General features: G+C 44.4%; 2 protein-coding genes across 2 annotated transcripts in view; one reads left to right on the forward strand and one right to left on the reverse strand.

Moving 5' to 3' along the window:
- Positions 1-23,682, reverse strand: part of SYN1 (synapsin I) — a 339,257-nt gene that overhangs the window by 190,061 nt on the left and 125,514 nt on the right. The window lies entirely within an intron of this gene.
- On the forward strand, positions 714-16,090 carry TIMP1 (TIMP metallopeptidase inhibitor 1). The gene is made up of 6 exons (XM_029611789.1): positions 714-867; positions 3,662-3,841; positions 4,880-4,977; positions 6,068-6,185; positions 10,635-10,756; positions 14,785-16,090. Exons 2-6 carry the CDS (start codon positions 3,718-3,720, stop codon positions 14,983-14,985), a joined length of 663 nt encoding a protein of 220 aa, XP_029467649.1. The 5' UTR covers positions 714-867; positions 3,662-3,717; the 3' UTR covers positions 14,986-16,090.

Below are 23,682 nucleotides of genomic sequence, written 5' to 3' on the forward strand. Positions count from 1 at the left end.
GCGCTGCATATCTGCCTCAATATGACCATGTTTGGTTTATAAAAAGAAGTTTACAAAATTTGCCATTAGTAAATGAATAGCCGTTAAATTTTAAAGGAAGACGTTTACTGCCATCAGAACCTCCCATGAGCTAGGGATATAAGGAGGGGGCTTCATCACTGTCACCCCCTCCCTTTTTACTGTCCCTGTAGTGGGAGTACATGGTGGGGGGGGGGGGGGGGGGGGGGGGGAGAGCTACAGTCTGCAGTGCTGTCACTGCTTCCCTACTTCATGCTTGGGATATGCAGAGGCACTTCAGTCTCCAGCGCAGTCCCTCTCTCCCAATCACTGCCATTAATAATAACTAATTTTATTTATTTATTTTTTTTTTACACTGCAAAGCAAATTACCTTCAGTTACTCTAGGTATTTCCCCCCTGTGCTGGGGATATACAGAGGGCTTCACTCCCCCCGCTCCTGTGCTGAGGATATACAGAGGGGATTCAGCCTCCAGCACCGTCACTCCCTCCCCTGCACACATACATTAGTGGTTAGGAATGCTGTGTCCAGTAAACTTTGGTAGATTTCTCTCTTTTCCCGCACTGTCTGTTTCTTTTTAAGCATGAGTAACAGGAAGCTCTCCAGCTTACCCTTGTGGGTTCCAGCTATGCAATAATTAACCAAAACAACTTTCTTCTTACATCATAGTATAACAAACCATGTACTTGTGTGTGTGGGGGGGCAGTCTGGGAAGGGGGTCCAAATGTAGGGGCGCCAGTTCCTCTCCAATGACAACCCGGAAAGGGAAGAGGGCTGGGCTTGCCCTTGGGCAGGCTTTATAAAGTAAAGCTGCGGCCACACAGCCGGGAAGCAGCTTCAGAGGCGCAAGGTAAGGAGCAAAGCAATGCGAGAAACCCTGCTTTCAGTTCTCTGGCTGGCTCACCCTCTTCTGCCAGCTCTTTGTCTTCTCTTCAGATTCAGACTCAAGAAACTTTTATGAGTTTGAAAATGTGAATATGTATTGTCAAAGCAGTCTCTCCCTTTCTATGTATTTACTTCTCTCTTTCCATCTTTGCCCGCCCTCTCTTCCATAGCGAGTTTGTCTCTTCTCTTACCTTTCCTTCTCCATATGCGAGCCTGCGTGTGTCAGCATGTGCATATATTTAGGTGTGTCTCTGTGCATATTTCTCTGTGTGTTTCTATGTGTTTATGGACAGCTCTCTGAGGGCCATACTGAAAGGTTAAAGATTTCTCCCATTTTGTATCTACAGAAAAAATACTTAGCACATCTGGCCCCGTGTGGGTCTGTGTGTATATTTGTCCATGCATGAAAGTCTGAATGCTGTGTGTGTTTGTGTGTATTTATGCAGGTTTCCATGCATCTGTGCTTCTCAGCATGTCTGTGTGTGTGTGCGTGTGTGTATCTATGAAAACATGTACCAGCCAGCACATGTCTTTCTGTCAGGTTATCTCTGTCTGTCAGCCAGTGTGCCTATTTGCAAGGAATGCTGGCACACTCTGAACTGATCTGCTTCCCTTTCTATCACATTCTCTCTCTCCCTTCAGCTCTCCTCTTATTCTCCCTGTATCTTATCCATTCTCTCCTCCATGTTCTCTCCTTTTTTTCTCTCTTAACGTCCCTGTCTGTGTTTGCACCTTTCTCCCTCTCACACTGGTGCAAGGGGCAGGCTGATTTAATAGCTGCTTGCTTTCTATCTAGAACAGGCATGTTCACAGCAAAACAAAGGGGGGGGGGAGAAGGGAGCAGAACCATGCATTTATATAATAGGAGCTTGTGTTTGCTTTGCCTCTAAATCTCCAAAACTACTGCCTTTCGCTCCAGGCAGAAATTACACAGCTTGACATCTGTCCTGCTGCTTTAACCTTGTATGTCTGCAGAGTTTTTTTAAAAGGTTATTATGCACTATTCAGCTTAACTCTGAGAAGGAGCAGCTATACTTTCTTCAGACAGACATGAAGCAAGGGGCACTGACTCTGAGGAAAAGGACACTGCACATTTTACAGACTGGAGAAGTAAAGAGGCAAACTAGGCAGCTAAGGACAGAGAAAAGATGTACAGCGCACATCACACTGTTATCTTGTAGCATATGAAGGACAGTTTTCAAAGAGACCTAGGCATTTTGATTCCTGGGTTTGACATTTTCTCTGGCCAGAGTGGCTTTCATTTCTCTCCCTTTTTATTTTTCTCATTCTATATATTACTCATGGCAACACATGTAAAACTGTCATGCCAATAAAGTAATCTAGATCTGTAAAGCAGAGGGCTTGTTTGGGACTGGGGAGAAAAGGATGTGCACATAATTTTCAAAAACTGGCTAAAGGTGCTCAGGAACAAAAGTACCCATGCACGGTGTGGCTTGTGGCAATTTGCCCCTCAAATGTTTAGATAGGAATTAGCTGCTGAAATAATAAATCTAACTCCTGAGCTCCTTCTCCAAGGGTGAGCAGGAGAATCCTTCTGATCTTAGGCACCCTCTCCATCCCCCCCTCCAGCCTCCATACCTACAGACAGAAAAGACTTGTGTTACACAGCAACTAAGCTGAGATATGGAACACATCAAAAAAACGAGGCAGGGTTTCTTTAAAGAACAGGGAAGTCTCAGATCTCTCTTCAAACTGGGATTCTTCTCATGCTATGACGGTTTTTATTGGACTTATGTACCTACTGTCTAAAACTAATCTAGCGCATGACCTTTCAGATCACATAAGCCCTTCTTCAGATGTGACAGCAAGGCTGAAGGCAGGAACCATAGCAACCTTGAGAGGATGCCTTAGAGCAGAAATTCCCATTGCAGAGATCTTCAACAGGCAACAAGTGGTGACTAGATTAGGATCAATTAGCAGAAGTTTTGTCATAAAATATTGTGATTTTTGTTTTACTTTTATTGTGAATTTTTTTGTATTAATATTTCTAACACTTCCAAGGACTGAATTTCTGCTGACTGATGCTAATGCAATCACCACGTGACTCCTCCTGAAAATCACTACTTTGGAAAGTATATATGCTTTCCTTCTTTCAGCTTTGTAGTCGCATCTAAAGAAAGAACTCACAGGGTTCTCAAAAGCTCTTGCATACCAGTTTTGGTTAATTCTTACAAATCCATTTTGCTCCCAAGATAAATATGGCTGTTAAAATTCTGCACATCTCTGTTCAAAGCAAACCTCTGCTTATATATCTTATTGAGCAATCCCACAAATTACAGGCGAGAATAACGCGTGCACACATCTCCCTGGAAAATAGCAATTCAAAGGGGGGAAACAATACGCTTCTTACACATTCCCTTGGGGCATACTAACTCAAAGAGGAGAACATTTTATATATCGCTTTCCAATTTTTACAGTAAAAGCTTACATACCTCACTGGGATATACCAAGTTATAGGGGGAGACAACAGTGGTAGAACTCAAGCATGCATGGGATAGAAACAAAGGGACTTTAGTGGCAGACGGAGGGAGAAGACCACCTATTGAGTGAGACCTGTGACAGCACAGCAGGCAGACACAAGTTAGCAGACTGTGTGCACCAAATCGTCCCTTTCTGCTGACATGTTCTATGATTGCATGTAAATTGCTGCTTATAAACTGACCTAGGAAATACCAAATCACAGAGAACACGGTTGCTCTCGCGCTTCAACCCGCTTCTATATTTTGTCTTCCACACAGAATCTCAAGAGACCTGTAGCACCTGCCGGCATCAGCTACCAGCCCTTACAGACATCATGGACACCCGCACAGGTGGCTTCCTGGCTGCTGCCCTGCTGCTCCTGGCCGCCTCTGGCCCATCGGAGGCCTGCAGCTGCAGCCCTGTCCACCCACAGATGGCCTACTGCAAAGCAGACATCGGTGGGTATTCCAAGCAAGGGAGCCTTTACATCCCCTGTAACCCGCCATTGGTCCTACACTGGGATTATACTGTTTATAGCTTTTGTATTCCCCAGACTCCAAATGAACCCTTGGCAGAGCTGGCTGGGCTGTAATAAGAGGTTTCTCTCTCTCTCTCCACCCCTTATTCTGCCATCTGCTGCACCTCCCCTCTTGTTATCCGCAATCAAGCCTGAAGCTGGGAGGGTGGGGGGGGGGGGGGGTGTTCTGCCAACTGTTCACAGTCCCAGGCCTCAGGAAATAGCAGAGTCCTACACCAGAGCAAAACAGTAGTTTACCAAGATGCCAAGGGCTGCTCTCCTGCGCTCCCAGCCACACATCCTCCCTCCTGCCACTACCCTGTAATTACTCTGCCGCCCTGCTCTGGTTATATTTAGTTTAAAGTTTTTTACCTGGGCACATCAGTTGGATCACTGTTCTCAGCCGATTGCTGTGCTTTAAGGAAGGCAAATGCTCCCACTTTCAGCTGGACGTTGTAAATAAATCTTGCTGTGTTACTGACCCCTTCCGAGTGATGCCTGAGCATTTGGCTGCTCTGACTCCCATCTCAAGTCTGCTGCGTATATCGATTATGATCACTGTATTTAGACACTCAGTACAGAAAGGAACTGGAATCCAAAAAGTAGGGTGACATTACCTCAGCAGTGTGTGTGTGTGTGGCCTCTGTTTTGCCCTTCCTGCCCTTCTCTCTCTCCTCTCAACAGTTCTTGTATTCTGTTTATTGCCCCTGCTTTTCACAGCCTGCCCTTCTCTCTCCTCAGATTTTGCATCTCTTGTTACTTACCCCTGCCTGGTCTTCTCTCTTCACTCATCAGCTCCTGTGTGTCCATTTATTGCCCCTGCTTTTCCCCTGCCTGCCCCTCTCTCTCTCCTCTCTTCTGCTTAACTGTCAGAGGATGAGGATGAGGATGTCCCTGCTAGATGATGGGGTATATGATGCCAGTCCATAAGGGAAGTATTGGTTCAGTGTTACATACATGTTCTTCTTTCCTTTCACAGTAACTAAAGTCAGATTTGTTGAAGCCACCAAGCTGAACCTAAATAACAACACAGATGGAGAGCTAGACTGGATTCAGTACGAGATCAAACCAGACAAGGTAATTCTGCCCCACCACGTCCCACCCTACTCTTTTGCATTTATCAGACTTCCTCATATGGTGCATCATTTCCTGCAGCTCTTCCTGTACACAAAAGCTGGATGCATGAGCTCTCCCCAAAGCTAACACTCCTCCACCATTCCCTGCAACTCTCCCTGCAGCCAGCGCTCCTCCACCCACCATTCCCTGCAACTCTCCCCGCAGCCAGCGCTCCTCCACCCACCGTTCCCTAAAACTCTCCCCGCAGCCAGCGCTCCTCCACCCACCGTTCCCTAAAACTCTCCCCGCAGCCAGCGCTCCTCCACCCACCGTTCCCTAAAACTCTCCCCGCAGCCAGCGCTCCTCCACCCACCGTTCCCTAAAACTCTCCCCGCAGCCAGTGCTCCTCCACCCACCGTTCCCTAAAACTCTCCCCGCAGCCAGCGCTCCTCCACCCACCGTTCCCTACAACTCTCCTCACAACCAGCGCTCCTCCACTAATCCTTACAGGGCATTTATTGCCTCAGTTTCTTCCTTTACCCCAAGTTAGAACTTTATATCCTTCCCTGTCTTTTTGTTTTCTGATTCAGTTCCCCTTAATGCTGCTGATTCCTGGTTGGTGGGTAATATCCCTGCACTTCTAATTATCTTGAGCACATGGTTTCCATAGCACTCCTTACAGGAATGGGCAGCTCAAGTCTGCAGCACTCAGAATGTAAAACAGTTTTAATCAGGAACATTCAAGGCTCAATAATAGTATGCATAAATGGTTTTACAACAAAACGTATTAGCCCTGGGATGAAAACATAATCTGCTAGGCATAACCACACTTGAATCCAAAGGCTCCCACCATTATAATGCCATGACCACCATATGGCCATACTACAGAGCAAAAACCTAGTAATACAACCCTCAGTCTAATCGAATTATAATAAAATTCTCTGAAACATCAGTTCTAATTTTTTTTTAGTGCCCTGAAGAGTGCTGATCTTTATGAACTGATCTCTCAAAACCTGGGTCCCACCACTTTACTAAATACTAATCCGAATTGATATACATTGCTCCTTCTGAGCATCAATCCTTACTGTTTTTTATAATGACTTTCTTCCAGTTTTTTAAAGGCTTCGATATGATCCCAAATCTGCAATACGTCTACACTGCATCTCAAGAAAGCCTGTGTGGTTACAATCACTACTCCACCAACAAATCCGAGGAATATGTCATTGCGGGTGAGTGGCAACCAGCTGTGATTTGCAAGCGCAGGTGGGACTGCTGCACTGGTATATCAGACCTAGGGACTAATCCTGTGGAAAGAGGGACCATAAGAATCCACTAAGCCAGTGGTTTCCAAACCTGTCCTATTGACACCACAGACAATTGGGTTTTCAGGATATGCCCAATAAACATGCAGGATGTAAATGAGCATACAGTGAAGGCCTGGTATATGCACATTTATCTCATGCATATTCATTTTGGATATTCTGAAAACCTAACTGGCAGTGGGGGTGACTGGGACACATTTGGAAACCACTGCATTAAACCTTGTCACACAAGTTGGATAACTGATTTAGGCCAATCATAAAAAGCAGTCAATTCTGGTTTTATCCCTATTTGTATCTGTGCACTTGTCATACCAATTTCTCCAAGAAAAGCAGGAAATACAAGTCCATAGATGCAATGAGGCAAAACTAGGAATATATCAGTCTGCCCAGGTTGGCCAGGATCATAAGGGCAGCCCTAGCACCATCTTCCATGATTATTTTTTTTATTTTATTTTATATTCTGCTTTTTGCACTTTTTTCAGCGCTTCAAAGTGGATTACATTCAGGTACTATAGGTATTTTCCTATCCCCAGAGGGCTTATAATCTAAGGGGGTCATTTATCAAAGTGCTATATGGTGCAATGCAAATGCTTTGCAAAGCCATATTACACAGCTTTTTCTGTGAGAAAGAAAGAGAGCACCTAGCCATAATGCCCTCATCCTAGGTAGGTATTTATATCGCTATAGGAGGCCCACCTAGTAACTTGAGGTGAGGTTTAGGTATTAGTGTAGGGGTTAGGGGCCACTTTGACATTCAAAGTGAGACATACGAACAGAACAGTGCTCTCTTGTGAAGATTTGATGACCTTCGGAGTGAGGAAACTCACCCAAAGATGAGATTTGTGTAATGTTCTCTCAACCTAGCTTGATGTTACACACCCCTTTTTCCTATCACATGCGATATTTAGTGCATTTTGATAAATCCAGGCCTAAGTTTGTACCTGAGGCAATGGAGGGTAAAGTGACTTGCCTAAGGTCACAAGGAGCAACAGCAGGACTTGAATACTTGTCTCCTAGTTCATAGCCCACTGCTCTAACCACTAGGCTAGGGTTCCCACTAAACCGAACCAGCTAATCCAGTCCTGCTTTTGCCCCATTGCATGCATGGATTTGTAGTTCTTACATTCCAGTTGATTTTGTCAAGAAAATCAGAACTACAAATCCAGATTCAAACTTAAGGCCTGATTTACTAAGGCTTTTCTCCCATTCTGTGTCTTATAGGAATAATGCTTAGTAAATGAGGCCTTTAGATTGTAAATTTTCTAGGGATAGGAACATACCTACAGAACTTGAATGTAATCTGCTTTGAAATGCCAAAAAACGGAATATAAATCAAATTCATAAATAAATGCAATGGAGCAAAACATTGATTGAATTTAGAGCTGCCAACTCTGAAAGAGAAAACCAGCTCCCTCCACTTCCCACCACCAGAACTCAGCTTCTAGCATGCCACCTCTCTCCTCAGTTATCTTTGGTAGCTAGGAGACAGCAGCATCAGGCTATAAGTGAATGTGAGCGCAGTGAACACTCACTCACAGACCCTGATGTGGATCTGCATCCTCCTCCTGAATGGGATACCTAGTTGCAAAGGAAATCCACATAAGAGGAGACAGAAGCTCTTGGGGGCTTGTGAGGACAGGGCCCATACTCACCTACATCCTGATGCTGCTTTCTTCTTCCTGTCAGAGCCTTGCCAAGAACAGCAGATCAGGGGAAGGTGAGTTGAACAGTCTTGGGGGAGTGTGAATTAGAGTTGAGGTGGCCTGGCTGGCTGGACAGGGAGTGGAGTTAGTGGGCAAAGCCATTGGAAGAGGCTGGCAAGATGGGCGACTGCCCGGAATACCAGGCTGGTATTCCGAAGTTTGCCAGAACTTTGGAGGGGGAACACTCCCCACCGAACTGCCCAGGGCTCCAGTAAGTCCAGCAATGGGCCTGTTAAGCAAATGAGGGGAAGCACTGATGGGGAATGTCTGCTCCTGGGGAGACCAGCAACTAGTAGATTGCAGGCGCTTACCTTGCTGGGTTTTAAAGTCCTTCTGGCTGCTGACTTCCCTTCCACAGAACAGGCTAGGCCAGCTGAATCCTGGCCAACTGGCAACCCTAACTGGATCAGCCTCTTCGATTTACTTGGGATGAGGAGGCAATCCTATCCATGACATTTAACATTTTCTTACCAATCCCACTATATTTGTCTTTCCTTTTTAGTTCCTGGCCCAAAGTATTCTGGGACTTGTAATACAAGGAAAGGCTTAATATGAAAAGGCAGCCTGTATGAACGACAATGCTTAGGAATGCAATAAATCACTTTCACTTTTTATCACTAAACCAAACTAACTTAGCAATGGGAAATCCAATAAAAAAAAAAACCAGCAATGCTATCAAAGTGGAAAAAAAAACCAACCCATAAAATGAAAGTGATTTATGAAACCTTTATCTTGTGGTTTTTTTCCAGTCTTCTTGTCTTGTCAATGTGCCCACCAACTTGTTGCTAAGCAACAGGGCAGCCTGCAATGCAGGCCAGCCTAGCCCAATCAGTACGGAGTCAATGTTGCCGGTGGCTGTGCTTTCACCTACGCTCCCAGGGTATAAAGATGGAATGGGTGAAAGGAAAAAAATGGAGACTGAGGGGAAGACAGAGGGAGATCTAGACAGCTACCTTCTAACTTTTCCCTGAGGCTAAAATGAAAAGACCAGCTCTCAGGCACACTGGGGTCAGGGACTAAGCCCCCATCTCTCCCCAAGTGAGAGAACTTGGAGGAAAGAGCCTTCCCCTTTGCCCGTAAAGAAGACCATATTTAAATTACTTATAAAAGATGCTAAAAAAAAAAAAAAGATCTCTAAGGGTCCTACGTGCAAAAAAGAAACCCCTGGCAAATGTCATTCCACCAATAAAACTACTATTAAAAGTATTTGATAGAATCATTCAGTCTTCTTCTATGGGAGTGAAGTCTCGGGGTCTATCATTAACCCAAAGCTAAACACAAGGGGGACTAACCATCCAGCAGAAATTCTGCACCTCCTGTTCTGCAAACACTCCTCATCCACAGAAACGCCCCCAGCGATGGAAGTAGAGCGCAACTAAGATATTTCCCCTTACTAAATATACAGAAAAGAATATTCAAGTTCTGATGTTGCCTCAACAGCAGTGACACAAAGTCCCTCCAACGGCCGGTAATTCAAAACGCAACACAGAACCATGCAAAAAACCCACTTGGCACTTATGCAACAAACTTACCATACCAAAACAGCACTAAGTCCCAGGACAACACCAAAAACCCTGCCTATGAAAGGCAGCACCACAGCTTTTACAACACAACTTAGAACCCCAACATTCCTCCTATTGGAAGGTGCAGAATAAGCTGGACTGCTACAAATTCCTTTACAGAAACTACACTTTAACAGGATATCTCACCAAATGCAAAACACAGACAGATTCACACCAAATACACAATAAGTGATCACAAATTAGAAATATGCAGACAAAAGCTGAACTGGAAATCCCAAGAAGCCAAATTCTGCATGCAGTGCAACACCAGAAAACATAGAAACAGAAATGCATTTCCCCCTATACTGTACAAAATACCGAGATATCAGAGATGCACATTGCCCAAAATTGACAGACTTCCCACAAAAGAACAAGCAGTAAAACCTTTGTATAATCCTGGGGAAAATAGCAGAAACAGCAGCTAGAGCTGCAAAATATGTAGTATCTTGTTACCAAGTCAGAAACATATTCTGACTAAAGCCAAGACCAAACTTCACCAGAAGCTGGAAATTGTCTTTGTTGTTGGTAGGACAGTTTATACATGTAATGTATTTAATTGCTATTATAATGCATTCACTTTTTCTTTTACTTTTTTAATCACTTTCAGGTAAATTTTAAAAAGAGTGTGCATGCGCCCATAAATGCACATCTATGACATTCTATGTATCTCCTACTGTAAGAGAGGGCACTTTCAACTCGGGGTGGGTGGGGGCGGTGTTACAAGGGTCTACAGACCCTTACACCCTAGGCAGATCAATGTAACACCGCCCCCCTCAAAACCCACTTTGAGTTGAGTGTCCCTCTTACAGTGGGAGATATATATAGTGTCATATTTCTCTTATACAAAGTCTCTCTCTCTCTCTCTCTCTCTCTCTATATATATATATATATCTCCCTTTTTACGCAACACTTTTAAAATTGTTTATGTATTATTTTGGCAACACATGTATAAACTATACTGCCAATTAAATTTCCTGAATCTGATCCTTGACCCTCTCCCCATGAGACAGAACCCTCATCTCCTCTCCTGAGACAGATTATTCACCGTACTCCGGCACTTTGCTCACAATCTCTTTTTCCTCCTCCCGCAGGTTACATACATGAAGGGAAGTTGCGGATATCATCCTGCAGCTTCATCAAACCCTGGGCCAAGCTCACCGCCAGCCAGAAGAGAGGACTCATTCAGCTCTACAAGGACGGCTGCGGCTGCAATGTAAGTAGCACAGATGCAGCCACAAGGAGGGCCCATCAGTGTCTATGCTGTCCTTTATGTCCCTCTGTCAGTTTCAGTCTGTTTGGCCCCAGTGCACATTCACGTGCCCCACTTGTATGGCTGGCATGCCTGTTTTGTCTTCAGTGAAAAAGTCCAACTCTGACCTCACTGTGGTCCAGTTAGGGAACAGGATGTACCCCCAGGCATGGCTACACGTTCCTTTATTACTTCAGCATTCTCTGTTTATGGTCATGACGTGTTGTCCAGTTCCAAACCAGAATAGACTGCACTCTAAGTACCAGCCTTTATAAAAAAAATCTGCTCTAGATAATAGGTGAAATTAGTATAAATTAAAACCATTACGGCACAACCCTGAATTCAGCTATCAATGAATTCAATTATCTAATATGAACATAAGAACTGTCATGCTGGGACAGACCAAGGTCCATCAAGTTTAGCATTCAACAGTGGCCAGTTCGGGTCACAAGCACCCATCACATCTCCAATAGTTGATCTATTTTTGGTACCTCACTCCCAGGGATAAGCTCTGGCTTTCCCAACTCTACCTGGCTAATAACCGTTCTATCCTTCAGGATCTTGCCCCAACCCTCTTTTGAACCCCATTATGTTGGTTGCCTTGACCACGTCCTCAGGCAACAGATTCTATAGCTTGATTGTACGCTCAATAAGAAAATACTCCCTACGATTTGTTTTAAATCTGCTAGTTGATAGTTTCATGGAGTGTCCCCTAGTCCTAGTGTTGTTTGAAAGGGTAAATAACTGTTTCCCATTTCCCCATTCCACCCCACTCATAATTTAAAAAATCTCAATCATATCCTCTCTTAGTTGTCTCTTCTTCAAGCTAAAAAGCCCTTCTCCATAAGGAAGCTTTTCCATACCCTTTATCATTTTTGTCGCCTTTCATCGTGCTATTTCTATGTCTGCTACATCTTTCTTGAAATGGGTCGACCAGAACTACACACAATACGCAAGGTGCAGTCAAGCATGGATCTAGACAAGGGCATTATGATATTCTCAATTTTGTTCTCTATTCCTTTCTAAATAATTCCTAACATTCTATTTACCTTTTTGACCGCTGCCATGCACTGAGCCAAAGATTTCAAGATATTGTCCAAAAGGGTTCCACGGTCCTTTTCCTGGGTGATGACTCCTAACATGGAACCCAGGATTGAGTACCTGTAGTTGAGATTATTTTTCCCTATGTGCATTGCTCTGCACTTGTCCGCATTAAAATGCATCTGCCATTTTGAAGGCCAGGCCCCTAATTTCACAGCTCCTTCTACAATTCTTCACAATCTGCTACTGTTTTAACAACTCAAACCAATTTTGTGCCATCTGCAAATTTGGTCACCTGGCTTGTCATTCCCTTCTCCAGATCATTTATGAATATTCTAAATAGCACAGGTCCCAGTCCTGTTCATATCCCAGATCAGTCCAGACAAGTGGCTTTTGCATCCCTACCAGCAGATGGAGGCAGAGAATAAAAACTTTTCAGGTACTGCTACTTAACCGAGAGTGCCACCTGCGGTCCCTCTGTATTTCTGTTTCCAGCAGATGGTAGAGGTGCAAATCTGCAGTCTGAACTTAGATTTAAAAAAAAAAAAATAATAGTAAAACTTAGAGTTAGAAGAGGTGAAGACGGAGTTCCCAGAGGTGTAGGTTCCTTTGTGGGCCATCCCTCTGGTTGAGCAAGGCAAGCAGGGAGTTGGAAATCCCTGGCCAGGCTCAACCCTTTATTTCCAGGGGGAGGGAAAGTCAGGGGTCCTGGTTCCCTTGCTCCCCCTGAGGCTTTCTTTCCCAGTCTGGCCATCTGAAGCAGCCAGGAGCACCCAGAAGCAGGAAAGTACAACTTCCTTTTGTTTCTCTAGCTTGCTCGAGAGCTGTTTCTTTTGAAAAAAAAAAAATGTCGGAGGTTTTTTTTTTCCTCGGCAATGGCGGTCGGCGGCACTCCACCAATGACTCCTCCATTCAGAAAACTGACCATTTAGTCCTTCCATCTGTTTCCTGTCTCTTATCCAGTTACTAATCCACAACAGGACACTGCCTCTGATCCCATGACCTCCCAACTTCCTGAGGAGTCTGTCAGATGCCTTCTGAAAATCCAAATACACTATATCAGCTGGCTCACCTTTGTCTACATATTGTCTAGCAGATTTAGATGTATTAAAATTTATAAATCGCCTACACGCATACTACTGGGTGATGTACATAATGACAAGCATAAAATAACTTAAAACAAAAAAACAGATTACAGATTCTTCATCCACAATTGATCACAGACTGAATACCTATAAGTGAATTAATTCCATTTATGTAAAGGTATGCCTGTTTAAAAAAATACTGTTTTTAAAGCAAACTTGAAAGATTTTGTGCAGTTCAGTAATCTTAGTTCCTCTGGCAAGGAGTTCTAAAAAGCAGCCACAGAGAAGCAACAGTCTCTAGTTCCAGTAAGTCTGACTTGCATTGTTGATGGAATGCCAAGTAGACCACTTTGTTGAGATCTCAATGTCCTCGATGCTTGGTAGAGGCAAACTAGTGCATTGGCCCAAAAGCAAATCACTGGACGTAATAAAACTTATGTGTAATTACGCCAACTTTATACTTAACTCTTTGATCAATAGGCAGCCAGTGTAGGTCAATGAGGACTTGTAAATTGGTAAAGCAAGACTTCCTTTTGCAAGAACCATGCTGACTCTCCCCATTAAACCATGTCTATGTGGTCGGTATTTTTGTTTTTTAAAAATAGCTTAGACTATTTTGCTTGGCAGCGACGTCAGGTTCACCTATCTAGTTTCTTGGATTGGCCATTTATTTAATTTATTTATTTGTTTAGATTTATATTCCACTTTTCACAGCACTTCAAAGTGGATTACATTCAGAGCCCTTTTTAAAAATCAGCATTACACTGGCCACACTCCAGTCTTCTGGTACCATGGCTGGTTTATTTTTTTTATTATTTCTTTACTTAGCTTCAAATAACAAGTCAAGAAAACCCTGATATACAGAAAGGCGGGCAGAGCAATAATGGAAAATCAAAATCCAAAACAATTATAGGCAAAAAATAATCCCATTATTTGCTATTATTTAGTCCTCATTTGGGAAGAATACAAAAGAAAAAATGAAATATTTAAGGAAAATACACCGTATTTCTAAAGGCCTCTGACTCAAAGCACCAAGATTAAGAACCCTCTGTCTTTTTTAGCAAGAAACATTTTCCTTTTTCGTTGTGTCTCTCTGTACCATGGTTGTTTGAAATGATAGCTTTCAAATCACCAGAAACAGGTCTTCAATTTCATTTTTGAGTACTCTAGGGTGAGCACCATCCGGTGCCAGTGATTTGTTATTCTTCAGTCTGAGTTATTACACCCTCCACTTTCATGGTGATTCCATCTAGTTTCTCAGAGTCATCACCGTCAAAAAATGTTTCCAGTGTGGGTATGGCGCTGACCTCCTTCTCAGTAGACAAAGGCAAAGAATGCATTTAGTTTTTCTGCTATTTTCGTGTCTTCCCTAAGCACCCCTTTCATCCCACAGTCATTTAGCGGTCAAACTGACTCCCACAGGCTTTTTGCTTCAAATATACTTGAAAAAGGTTTTATTGCTTATTTTTACCTCTATGGTAATTCTCTTTTCAAATGTTTTCTGAGCCTGGTTAATTACTTTTTTTACATCTTACTTACTGGTTCTTATACTGCTCCCTATTTTCCTCATTTGGGTCTGCTTTCCATTTTTTTTGAATGATGCCCTTTTGACTTTATTTGCATCTTTCACCTCACTATTAAACCACACAGGCAGTCGTTTGGTTTTCCTTTTGATCTTTTTTAATGCATGGAATACATTTTGTCTGGGCCACAAGGATGCTAATTTTAAACAGTGTCTATGCCGCCTGCAAAATTTTAACCTTGGATTACTCCTTTCAGTTTCATTCCTAACAAATTTCCTCATTTTATCATAACCTCCCTTTCTGAGTGATTCTGATTCTCATTTCTCTCCCCTTCTCTCTACAGATTGTGGTCTGCCTCTCTGCGCCCTGCTCCACCAGTACGGACAAAGATTGCCTGTGGACAGATTATTTGACATCCCAAAGTTCAAAAGCATATCAGTCCCAACACTACGCCTGCTTGCCCCAGAACAGTAACGCCTGTACCTGGCAGTCCATGAAACCAAGGGTCGCCAGCACTGCCTTCAGGTCCAGAGCTGCACACTGAGGGGAAGAGATGCTCCATGCAGGAGTCACATCCCTCCATCAAATGGGGGAGCAGGCATCAAGCCTCACTGCCAGACTCTTATTAAACATATCCACAATTTGTTTCTTCAGCGGATGTCAGCACGGCCTGGAGTTCCTATCTTCACTTCCACATTTTCTGTTTATCCCCAGCCATGCTCCCTAGCTCACAATGTCAGCAATGAAATCTCTTTCTGGATGGGAATTTAAAGGGTGCTCTTGGTGATAGGAGGTCCTGAATAGCACTGTGCCCTCTCAGGGGACACTGGGAGGCTGTCTGAGGTCTGGTGAGGTACTAATCTCTTTCAAGCCTTGGGCCTTGCTCTGGGCCCACTTGCTGCCATGGTGAAGGAGGAAGCCAGAACTCAGCCACTCCCAAGTCTGCATTCTTGATTAGTTAGTTCTTCCTCCCTATTCCCTCAGGGTGTCACCAGGTCACTGCCAAGTGCTATCTGGGTCTTCGCTACCCTTCCTTAGAAGGCAATGCACCTTCCAGACCAACTTTCTGCAAAGCCGAAACCAAGGGTAACTTCCCATCATCTCTATCTCATCAATCTTTACACAGAAAGAATGACATCATTATTATACTTTCTCACCCCTGTCATCAATTTGTGCTATCCCTGCCCACAGCCTCATCAGTCTATGCTATTCCAGGCCCTGCTGTCGTTTTGGGGTTTTTTTTTATTGTTTCTTGATCGTGTCGTCACAGGGCAATGGCTCTAGAGGCAGAATGTGAGAAGTCCAGAATAGAGCAACTCTGAATCAAAGGATAGCGAAAGAGTGCAAAACGACTGCCATTAGTCTGTGGGAGGCTGGCTTTGTGGCCCTGTGAAGGTACCAGCTGGAGAAGCGCAGCTCGACAGAAAGACTTTAGGTTAGGCAAGAATAGCCAGCATGCAAACCAGTGATTGCAATGTGGATAGATATAAGCTGAGTAGGCCTGCCTCGCTGCCCAAGCGTTCCTGCTTACATCTGTTCTCATCAGAGCGCAAGGCCAGACATAAGCTGTTAATCTGAACATAGGTTGTATCAAAGATGATGGATTTCCTTATTCATCTCTAAATAAACATATAGATTATTTTATACAAAAAATAAATGTGTTATTTTCATTTGTTGTGCTATGTCAGGGTTCTAAACATATGGAATAAACAATGGAGCTGGGGGGGGGGGCAGGGAAAAGAGCTTTGATAATGTACTTTTCACAAGTTATTTGCTGCCCTCTGACCTGCCTCACTTTCTCTCCTCTGGCCAGAAAAAGTCAAGAAATAAGCAAATTTCTGTGGCAGCAGGGAGAATGGATTTGAGCCACTGTTTTTGTCTCCCTTCCCTCACAAATGTATTTCTTCTTGCTTTTCCCATGCTGTTGAAAACACCTTTGCTGGCTTCCTATAATCTTCAGCTCCTGCACTACCCTAATATGAACAGGTAGCCAAGCAAGTAGCCATCCTTGTGGTGTATTAAAGGGAACTAACTGTGCTCTATGATCTGAGAGTAGCCACAATGTGATGTGAAAAAGGGGAAATGGTTCATTGGAAACAAGTCACAGACTGTGAAGAAAAAAATCAAAGGATCACATCACCCTGGAGTCTGAGGCAGTCAGCTCTATATGACAGCTTGAGGGTGTTTTCAGTGATAAATGACTTGGTTCAATAAAACAGGAATACTTACCTGTAATAAGTGTTCTCTGAGGGCAACAGTTCACCAGTCATACATGTGGGTGATATCATCTGTAACAACACCTAATGAACCCATCTTCCAGAGCTTTCTTAAAAGCTTTTGAGTGCTTCTGAGCTTGCATGCAGCCATGCACCTGTTATTAAGCTAATGAGCTCAACTCCAGAAATGCAGGATGGAGTGCATGTGCGTCTGACAAACTGCTGTCCTCAGGAGAACACTTATTATAGATAAGGAACCCTGTTTTCTCTGTGGACAAGCAGCTCACATCAGTCACACATGTGGGATTTCCTAGCTAAGGATCATCCCCAACAAAAGAGAAAGCAAAATTTCTTACCTTGTAATAGGTGTTATCCCAGGACAGCAGGATGTAGTCCTCACATATGGGTGACGTCACTGACAGAGCCCTATCACGGAAAACCTTCTGTCAAAGTTTCTAGAAACTTTTGACTGGCACACTGAGCCCACTGAGCATGCCCAGCATGCCATGATATTCTCAGCCACAGTGGTCTCCCTTCAGTCTCGTATGTAGCAATAAGCTTTAGCAAAAATAAAATAATAAAACGTATCGGACCCAACTCCGCAGGGAGGCGGGTGGGTTTTGTGAGGACTACATCCTGCTGTCCTAGGATAACACCTATTACAAGGTAAGCAATTTTGCTTTATCCCAGGACAAGCAGGATGCTAGTCCTCACATATGGGTGATTAGCAAGCTAGAGGCTGAGTCATTTTGTAGTGAAGCAACACTGAAGTATTGTTGGTGAAAATGAGGCAGCTGGAGATCACAGCAGGTTGGATGTAGAAGGAGTTGGGATTATACTGGAAACAAGTTTTTTAAGACAGATTGTCCGTAGGCTGAATCTTGTCGTCCTTCTTTGTCCAAACAGTAATGAGCTGCAAAGGTGTGAAGAGAACTCCATGTTGCCGCTTTACATATGTCAAGAATTGGCACTGAACGATAGTGTGCTACTGAGGTTGACATTGCTCTTACTGAATGCGCCTTCACTCGCCCTTGGAGAGGAAGGCCTACTTTTTCATAACAGAATTCTATGCAATCTGCTAGCCAGTTGGAGAGAGTGTGTTTGCCCACTGGATTACCCGGTTTGTTTGAATCAAAAGATACAAAGAGTTGAGTGGATTTCCTGTGGACTGCAGTGTGGTCTAAGTAATATGCTAGTGCACATTTATAGTCCAAGGTATGTAAGGCCCTTTCACTTTGGTGAGAGTGAGGTCTTGGGAAGAATGTGGGCAAAACTATGGATTGGTTCAAGTGGAATTCCGTAACTACCTTGGGGAGGAATTTTGGATGTGTCCGGAGAACCACTCTGTCATGTAGGAATTTTGTATAGGGTGAGTACATGACAAGTGCTTGTAACTCACTAACCCTTCTAGCCGATGTAATGGCTATGAGGACGATAGTCTTCCATGTGAGAAATTTAACATCACAGGAATTAATGGGTTCAAAAGGAGAACGCATGAGCCTTGTTAAGACCAGATTCAGGTCCCATTCTGTGACTGGTGGCCATATTGGTGGTTTAAGGTGAGTTAAACCTAATAAATCTACTGACAAGGGGTTGTAAGGATATTGGTGCATCTCCCATCTTGTTATGGTAAGCCGAGATTGCACTTAAATGTACTCGTACAGATGAGGTCTGGAGACCAGAGTCTGAAAGATGGCATAAGTAGTCTAGCAGAGAAGGTGTGGGGCAGGAGAAAGGGTCAATGTTCTTTTGCATGCACCACAAAGTAAATCTTTTCCATGTCGAAGAATAGTTCTTTCTTGTGGAAGGTTTAAGTGAAGCTATAAGCCCTTGAGCGACATTAGTTGAAAGATGGAGTGGTTGTAAGATCAAGCTTTCAACATCCATGCTGTCAGAGATAGGGATTGAAGGTTGGGATGGCGCAAACTGCCCTGATCCTGAGTTATGAGATTGGGAGCTACACCCAGGCGAATTGGTTCTCTGATCGAGAGGTCTAGAAGTATGGGAAACCATAATTGTCGAGGCCAATACGGGGCTATGAGTATCATGGACCCCTTGTCCTGTTGTAGCTTCACTAGAGTTTTGGTTATGAGTGGTATCGGAGGATATGCATATAGAAGGCCTGAGTTCCAAGGGTGAACAAAGGCGTCCTTGGCTGGCTGGTGTTTCTGCCTGTGCAGAGCGTAGAACCTGTCCACTTTGTGATTCAGGTGTGATGCAAAGAGCTCTATTGTTGGTTGTCCCCAATGTTGGAATATCCTGGACGCTACTAAGGGATCCAGGGACCACTCGTGTGGTTGGAACTGACAACTGAGGCGATCTGCGACTCATGATGGTCCGGAGAAATATGGAATATGTCAGGGCCCAGTCCCAAATTTGTGAGGCTTCTTGACAAAGGAGATACGAGCCCATACCTCCGTTTGTTCAGGTACCACATGGCTACTGTGTTGTCCGTTTGAATCAGAATAGTCTAGTGTGACAGGCAGTCCTTGAACGCATGCAGAGCATAACATATAGCTCGAAGTTCCAGGAAATTGATTTGAAATGTTGCTTCTAGTTTTGCCCAAGTACCCTGGGTTTGGAGATTGTCTATGTGAGCTCCTCAACCTAAGGTGGATGCATCTGTAGTTAAAGTTATCTGTGGGACTGGTTGTTGGAAGGGTAAGCCCTTGCACAAGTTGTCTCTGTTGATCCACCAAAGGAGAGATGAACATAGTTGGTGGGTTATTTGAATTGGAGAAGACAGTGGTTGAATGGCTTGGATCCATTGTGACCTTAATGTCCATTGGGTTATTCTCATGGCTAGTCTTGCCATAGGAGTGACATGAACTGTGGAGGCCATGTGGCCTAGTAAAGTTAGAAACTGATGAGCTGTTGCTTGTTTCTGCGAGTGTAGCGAGTTTGCCAATAGGGAGAGTGTGTCTGCCCGATCCTTGGGTAGAAAAGCTCTTGAAAGGATGGTGTTCAATTCTGCTCCGATAAATTGAAGCAGGTGAGACGGAATGAGATGAGACTTTTGGTAATTGATGAGAAACCCCGTTGAGTGAAGCAGAGTAATTGTTCGGCTGAGAGAAGCCAGAGCTCCTTGTTGAGATTGACTTCTGATGAGCCAGTCATCTAGATAGGGGAAAACATGTACACTTTACTTGTGTAAGTGTGCTGCTACTACTGCCAGGCATTTTGTGAACACTCTGGGAGCTGAGGCAAGTCCAAATGGTAGTACTCTGTACTGGAAATGTTGTTGACCCACCAGGAAACGCAGATACTTATGATGAGGAGGGAATATTGGAATGTGAGCGTAAGCGTCTTGTAGATCCAGAGAACAAAGCCAATCTCCTGTTTGAAGAAGGGGAAGCATGGTGCCTAGAGAAACCATCCTGAATTTTTCTTTCTTTAGAAATTTGTTGAGATTTCTGAGGTTTAGGATGGGACGTAGGCCTCCTGTTTTCTTTGGAATGAGGAAATAACGGGAGTAGAATCCTCTGCCCTGCTGATTCCGGGGCACCGGTTCTACGGCTCTGGCTCTCAGAAGGGTGGATAATTCTGCTTGTAGATGAATTATGTGATTTTCGTTTAGCAAAAGAGGTTTTGGAGTAGAGTCTCTTGGAGTTGAGAGGAAATTGAGTTGATAACCTCATGATATTATTGAGAGTACCCATTGGTCTGTTGTTATCTGTAACCAATGATTGTAGAAGGAGGAAACTCGACCTCCTACTGGCAAGTTTGGTTTGGGATTGTGGAGATGGCCTTGCTCTCTGGTGGTGGCCTCAAAAACCTGCAGCCGGTCCCGTCTGTGGTGGCGCTTGAGGCCTAGTGGCTCTAGGCTGTCTGGGCTGAGATCTTTGTTGTGGACGAGAAGATCTACCCCTGGATGCTGGTGGATAATATCATCTCTGCCTTTAGAAAGGTTTTCTGGTTTCTTTCCTTGGTGGTCGGCAAGACACATTGATGAGGAAGAGTCTTGCGGAACTGAAGACAGTTGACGCAATGTCTGTGTGTTCTTTTAGTTGGGCCACTGCGTCCTGGACCTTCGACCCAAAGAGGTTATCACCTACGCAGGGCAAATCCACCAGCTTCTCTTGTACCTCAGGCCTGAGGTCAGAGGCTTTTAGCCAGGCCCAACGACATACACTGATTCCTGAAGCTGCAACCCTTGAAGATGTTTTGAATTTGTCGTAGGCAGCCCAGACTTCATGCTTTCCAGCTTCAAGTCCTTTATGTATAATGGCCTGAGCTGCATCCTGGTACTGTTGAGGTAGGGAATTAGAAAGTTCCTGCATTTGCTTCCATAGATTCCTTTGGTATTGCATCATATAAAGTTGATAGGACGCTATCCGGGAGTTGAGCATAGCACCTTGGAATACCTTTCTCCCTAAAGAGTCTAGGAATCTATGATCCTTCCCAGGTGGAGTAGAGGAATGAGGTCGTATTCTTTTGGACTTCTTTTGAGCCGACTCAACTACTACAGATTGATGCGGTAACTGTGACTTTTGATAACCAGGAACATGTTGGACAAGATATGTAGTGGCCACTCTTTTATTAATAGGTGGAATGGAACATGGATGTTCTCAAAGCCTATGTTGTAACTCCAAAAGTACTTCATGGATAGGAATGGCCAGGATCTCTTTTGGAGGATCCACAAATTGTAAGACTTCTAAAGTCTGCTGTCTTGTATCCTCCTCAGACACTGAGATGAAAGGGATTGTGTCTGCCATGTCTTTTATGAAATTTGTGAAGGACAAGTCTTTTGGTGGAGACTTCTTCCTGCCTTCAGGAGGAGACGGGTCAGACATGAAGCTGTCCAATGAAGAATCAGTATTTTTCTCCTCCCATGAGTTGTATGGCACTTGTCTGGAAGGAGAAGAAGGAGAAGACCTCCGTGGAAGTGATGGAATCAGTGGTCTAAAGAGCCCTGAAGGCCCCAGTTGAGGATCATCGACAGGTCTCTGTCCAGGAACATCTCCTAGTCCTGCAGGTTTAATAGGGACAGGCTGCGGTGGGATGGCACCGATGAGGGTGTCAAATCTATTCATTAGCATTTGGAATAATGCGAATTCCAGTTGCCCTGGAGCCCCAGGTAGTGGCATCGGTGCTGGTCCTGTTTTCGGAGATGGCCCCGGCATTGGCGCGGGCGCCGGCATCGGCAGAGGCACCGGCATCGGTGCCGGCATCGGTGCAGGCACCGGCATTGACAATGGTGTCGGCTTCGGCGAGGGAATCAGCATCGGCGTCGATGCTCTTGGAGCGCTTCTAGCACCACTTGGCGGATAAATCCGCTCAATTCCTCCGTAATAGCTAATGCAGGCAGAGCAGTTATACATGGTGACAGTGGGGGCATTATCGGTCCAACCACAGGGCCCTGTGGAGGTTCATGTCTGGAACCTCGACAGAAGGTGAATGCCTCGGTGTCGAAGGCCTCGGTGTTTCCTGTAGGCGAGGCCGCTTGGCTGTTGACTTCTCGGGGGATAGTCGAGATTCCGGAATCGAAGGATGTCGATGCCGATGTTTTGACCGATGCTCCGATGCTGATTTAGTCAATGCCGCGGATGGGGTCGGTGATAAACAGTCCCCTGAACCTTCCAGACGATGTTTTTTAAGGATTATCCTTTTGAAGCTCCAGCCGGAGACGACTGAGTGGACGTCGATGGGGAAGGTAAGAGTTGAAGATGGAACAAATGTTCCATTTTTTATTGTCATGCTTTCCGACCTTTAGCGGTCATTTCTGCACATTTTGGGCAAGATGAAACATCATGAGATTGGCCCAAACAAAGTACACACTCGAGGTGTGGATCCGTAATCGACATGGTCCGATTACGTTTGGGACATTTTTTAAATCCCGTGGCCATGATAACCTTGACAGCCGTCGATGGATATCTGACGAAAAATTTTTAAACTCAAATGAGTCGGAAAGGAATTAATCTACTCACTGGCCAGTGGTAGCGAGAGAGACCCCGATTATGGGAGAGAAAAAATTGAATTTTGATCTGATTTTTAGTCAGAATTTTGTGAAGAATCTCACACAGGCTCCTGCTCCGCAATGCCAAAAGCAGCGCGGAAAAAACGAAGACTGAAGTGAGACCCCTGTGGCTGAGAATATCATGGCATGCTGGGCATGCTCAGTGGGCTCAGTGTGCCAGTCAAAAGTTTCTAGAAACTTTGACAGAAAGTTTTTCCATGATAGGGCTCTGTCAGTGACATCACCCATATGTGAGAACTAGCATCCTGCTTGTCCTGGGATAAAAAACAAAAACTAAACGTAACCTCATCTACAACACAGCAGGAAAACATCTTTTTGGTGGGCTTAAACCCCCCAAGGCTGATATTCAGCGCTACTTAGCCAAATAAGTAGGGCCTTATTCAACTAAGTGCCGACCCTTCCTCAGAGCCTAGAGGTGATGAAACACTAATCTAGGACTCCAGTGATGAAGATGACTGAGCAGGGGTCCTTGATCACCTTAGAGGGGTATAGCCCTGGTGTGCATTCTCTGACTGGCTGGAATCAACCACAAAAAATGCTGTGGGCTAGAACCACCTTGAGGGCATTCTGAAGGAGTATCCTTATGGAATGGAGATTCTGGAACTCCTTATTGTGGGAGTAAAGCAAGTTAGCTTAACATAAACAGTGTTTTCCGTAGATTGCAGAATGAGTTAGTCATGATCTGTGGGTGATGTCATCCAGCAGCATCAAACAGACTCATCTTTTCAAGCTAGTAGAGCTTTGAGCTCTACTGAACATGTGCAAGAGTACCCACATGAGCATTGCCTCAGAAGCCTCCTCATTCTATTTCAAAGCTAACTAGTCACATAGTCGACTCTCCAGAGAGAAGGGCAGGCATCTCATGGATAATTCATCTTGCTATCTATGGAAAACACAATTTACGGTAAACAAACTTGTTTTTTACATCAATAAGCAGGCTGAATTAGTCATGTTCTTAGGGGAGTCCCAAGCTGAAGGTTGCATTGGAGCATTTACTATGTAAGCAACCTGAACCCCACTTTGGAGAGTAGACTACTGAGAGAACAGG

The sequence above is a fragment of the Rhinatrema bivittatum genome, chromosome 1 (genome assembly GCF_901001135.1).
Source record: "Rhinatrema bivittatum chromosome 1, aRhiBiv1.1, whole genome shotgun sequence".
In the NCBI taxonomy this organism is placed as follows: Eukaryota; Metazoa; Chordata; class Amphibia; order Gymnophiona; family Rhinatrematidae; genus Rhinatrema; species Rhinatrema bivittatum.

Excerpts from the sequence above, each read along its gene's own strand:
- TIMP1 (XM_029611789.1), top strand. The coding sequence starts at position 3,718 with ATGGACACCCGCACAGGTGGCTTCCTGGCTGCTGCCCTGCTGCTCCTG. Across the intron at positions 6,186-10,634 it reads CGAGGAATATGTCATTGCGG|GTTACATACATGAAGGGAAG; the intron begins GTGAGTGGCAAC and ends CTCCTCCCGCAG. Across the intron at positions 10,757-14,784 it reads AGGACGGCTGCGGCTGCAAT|ATTGTGGTCTGCCTCTCTGC; the intron begins GTAAGTAGCACA and ends TTCTCTCTACAG.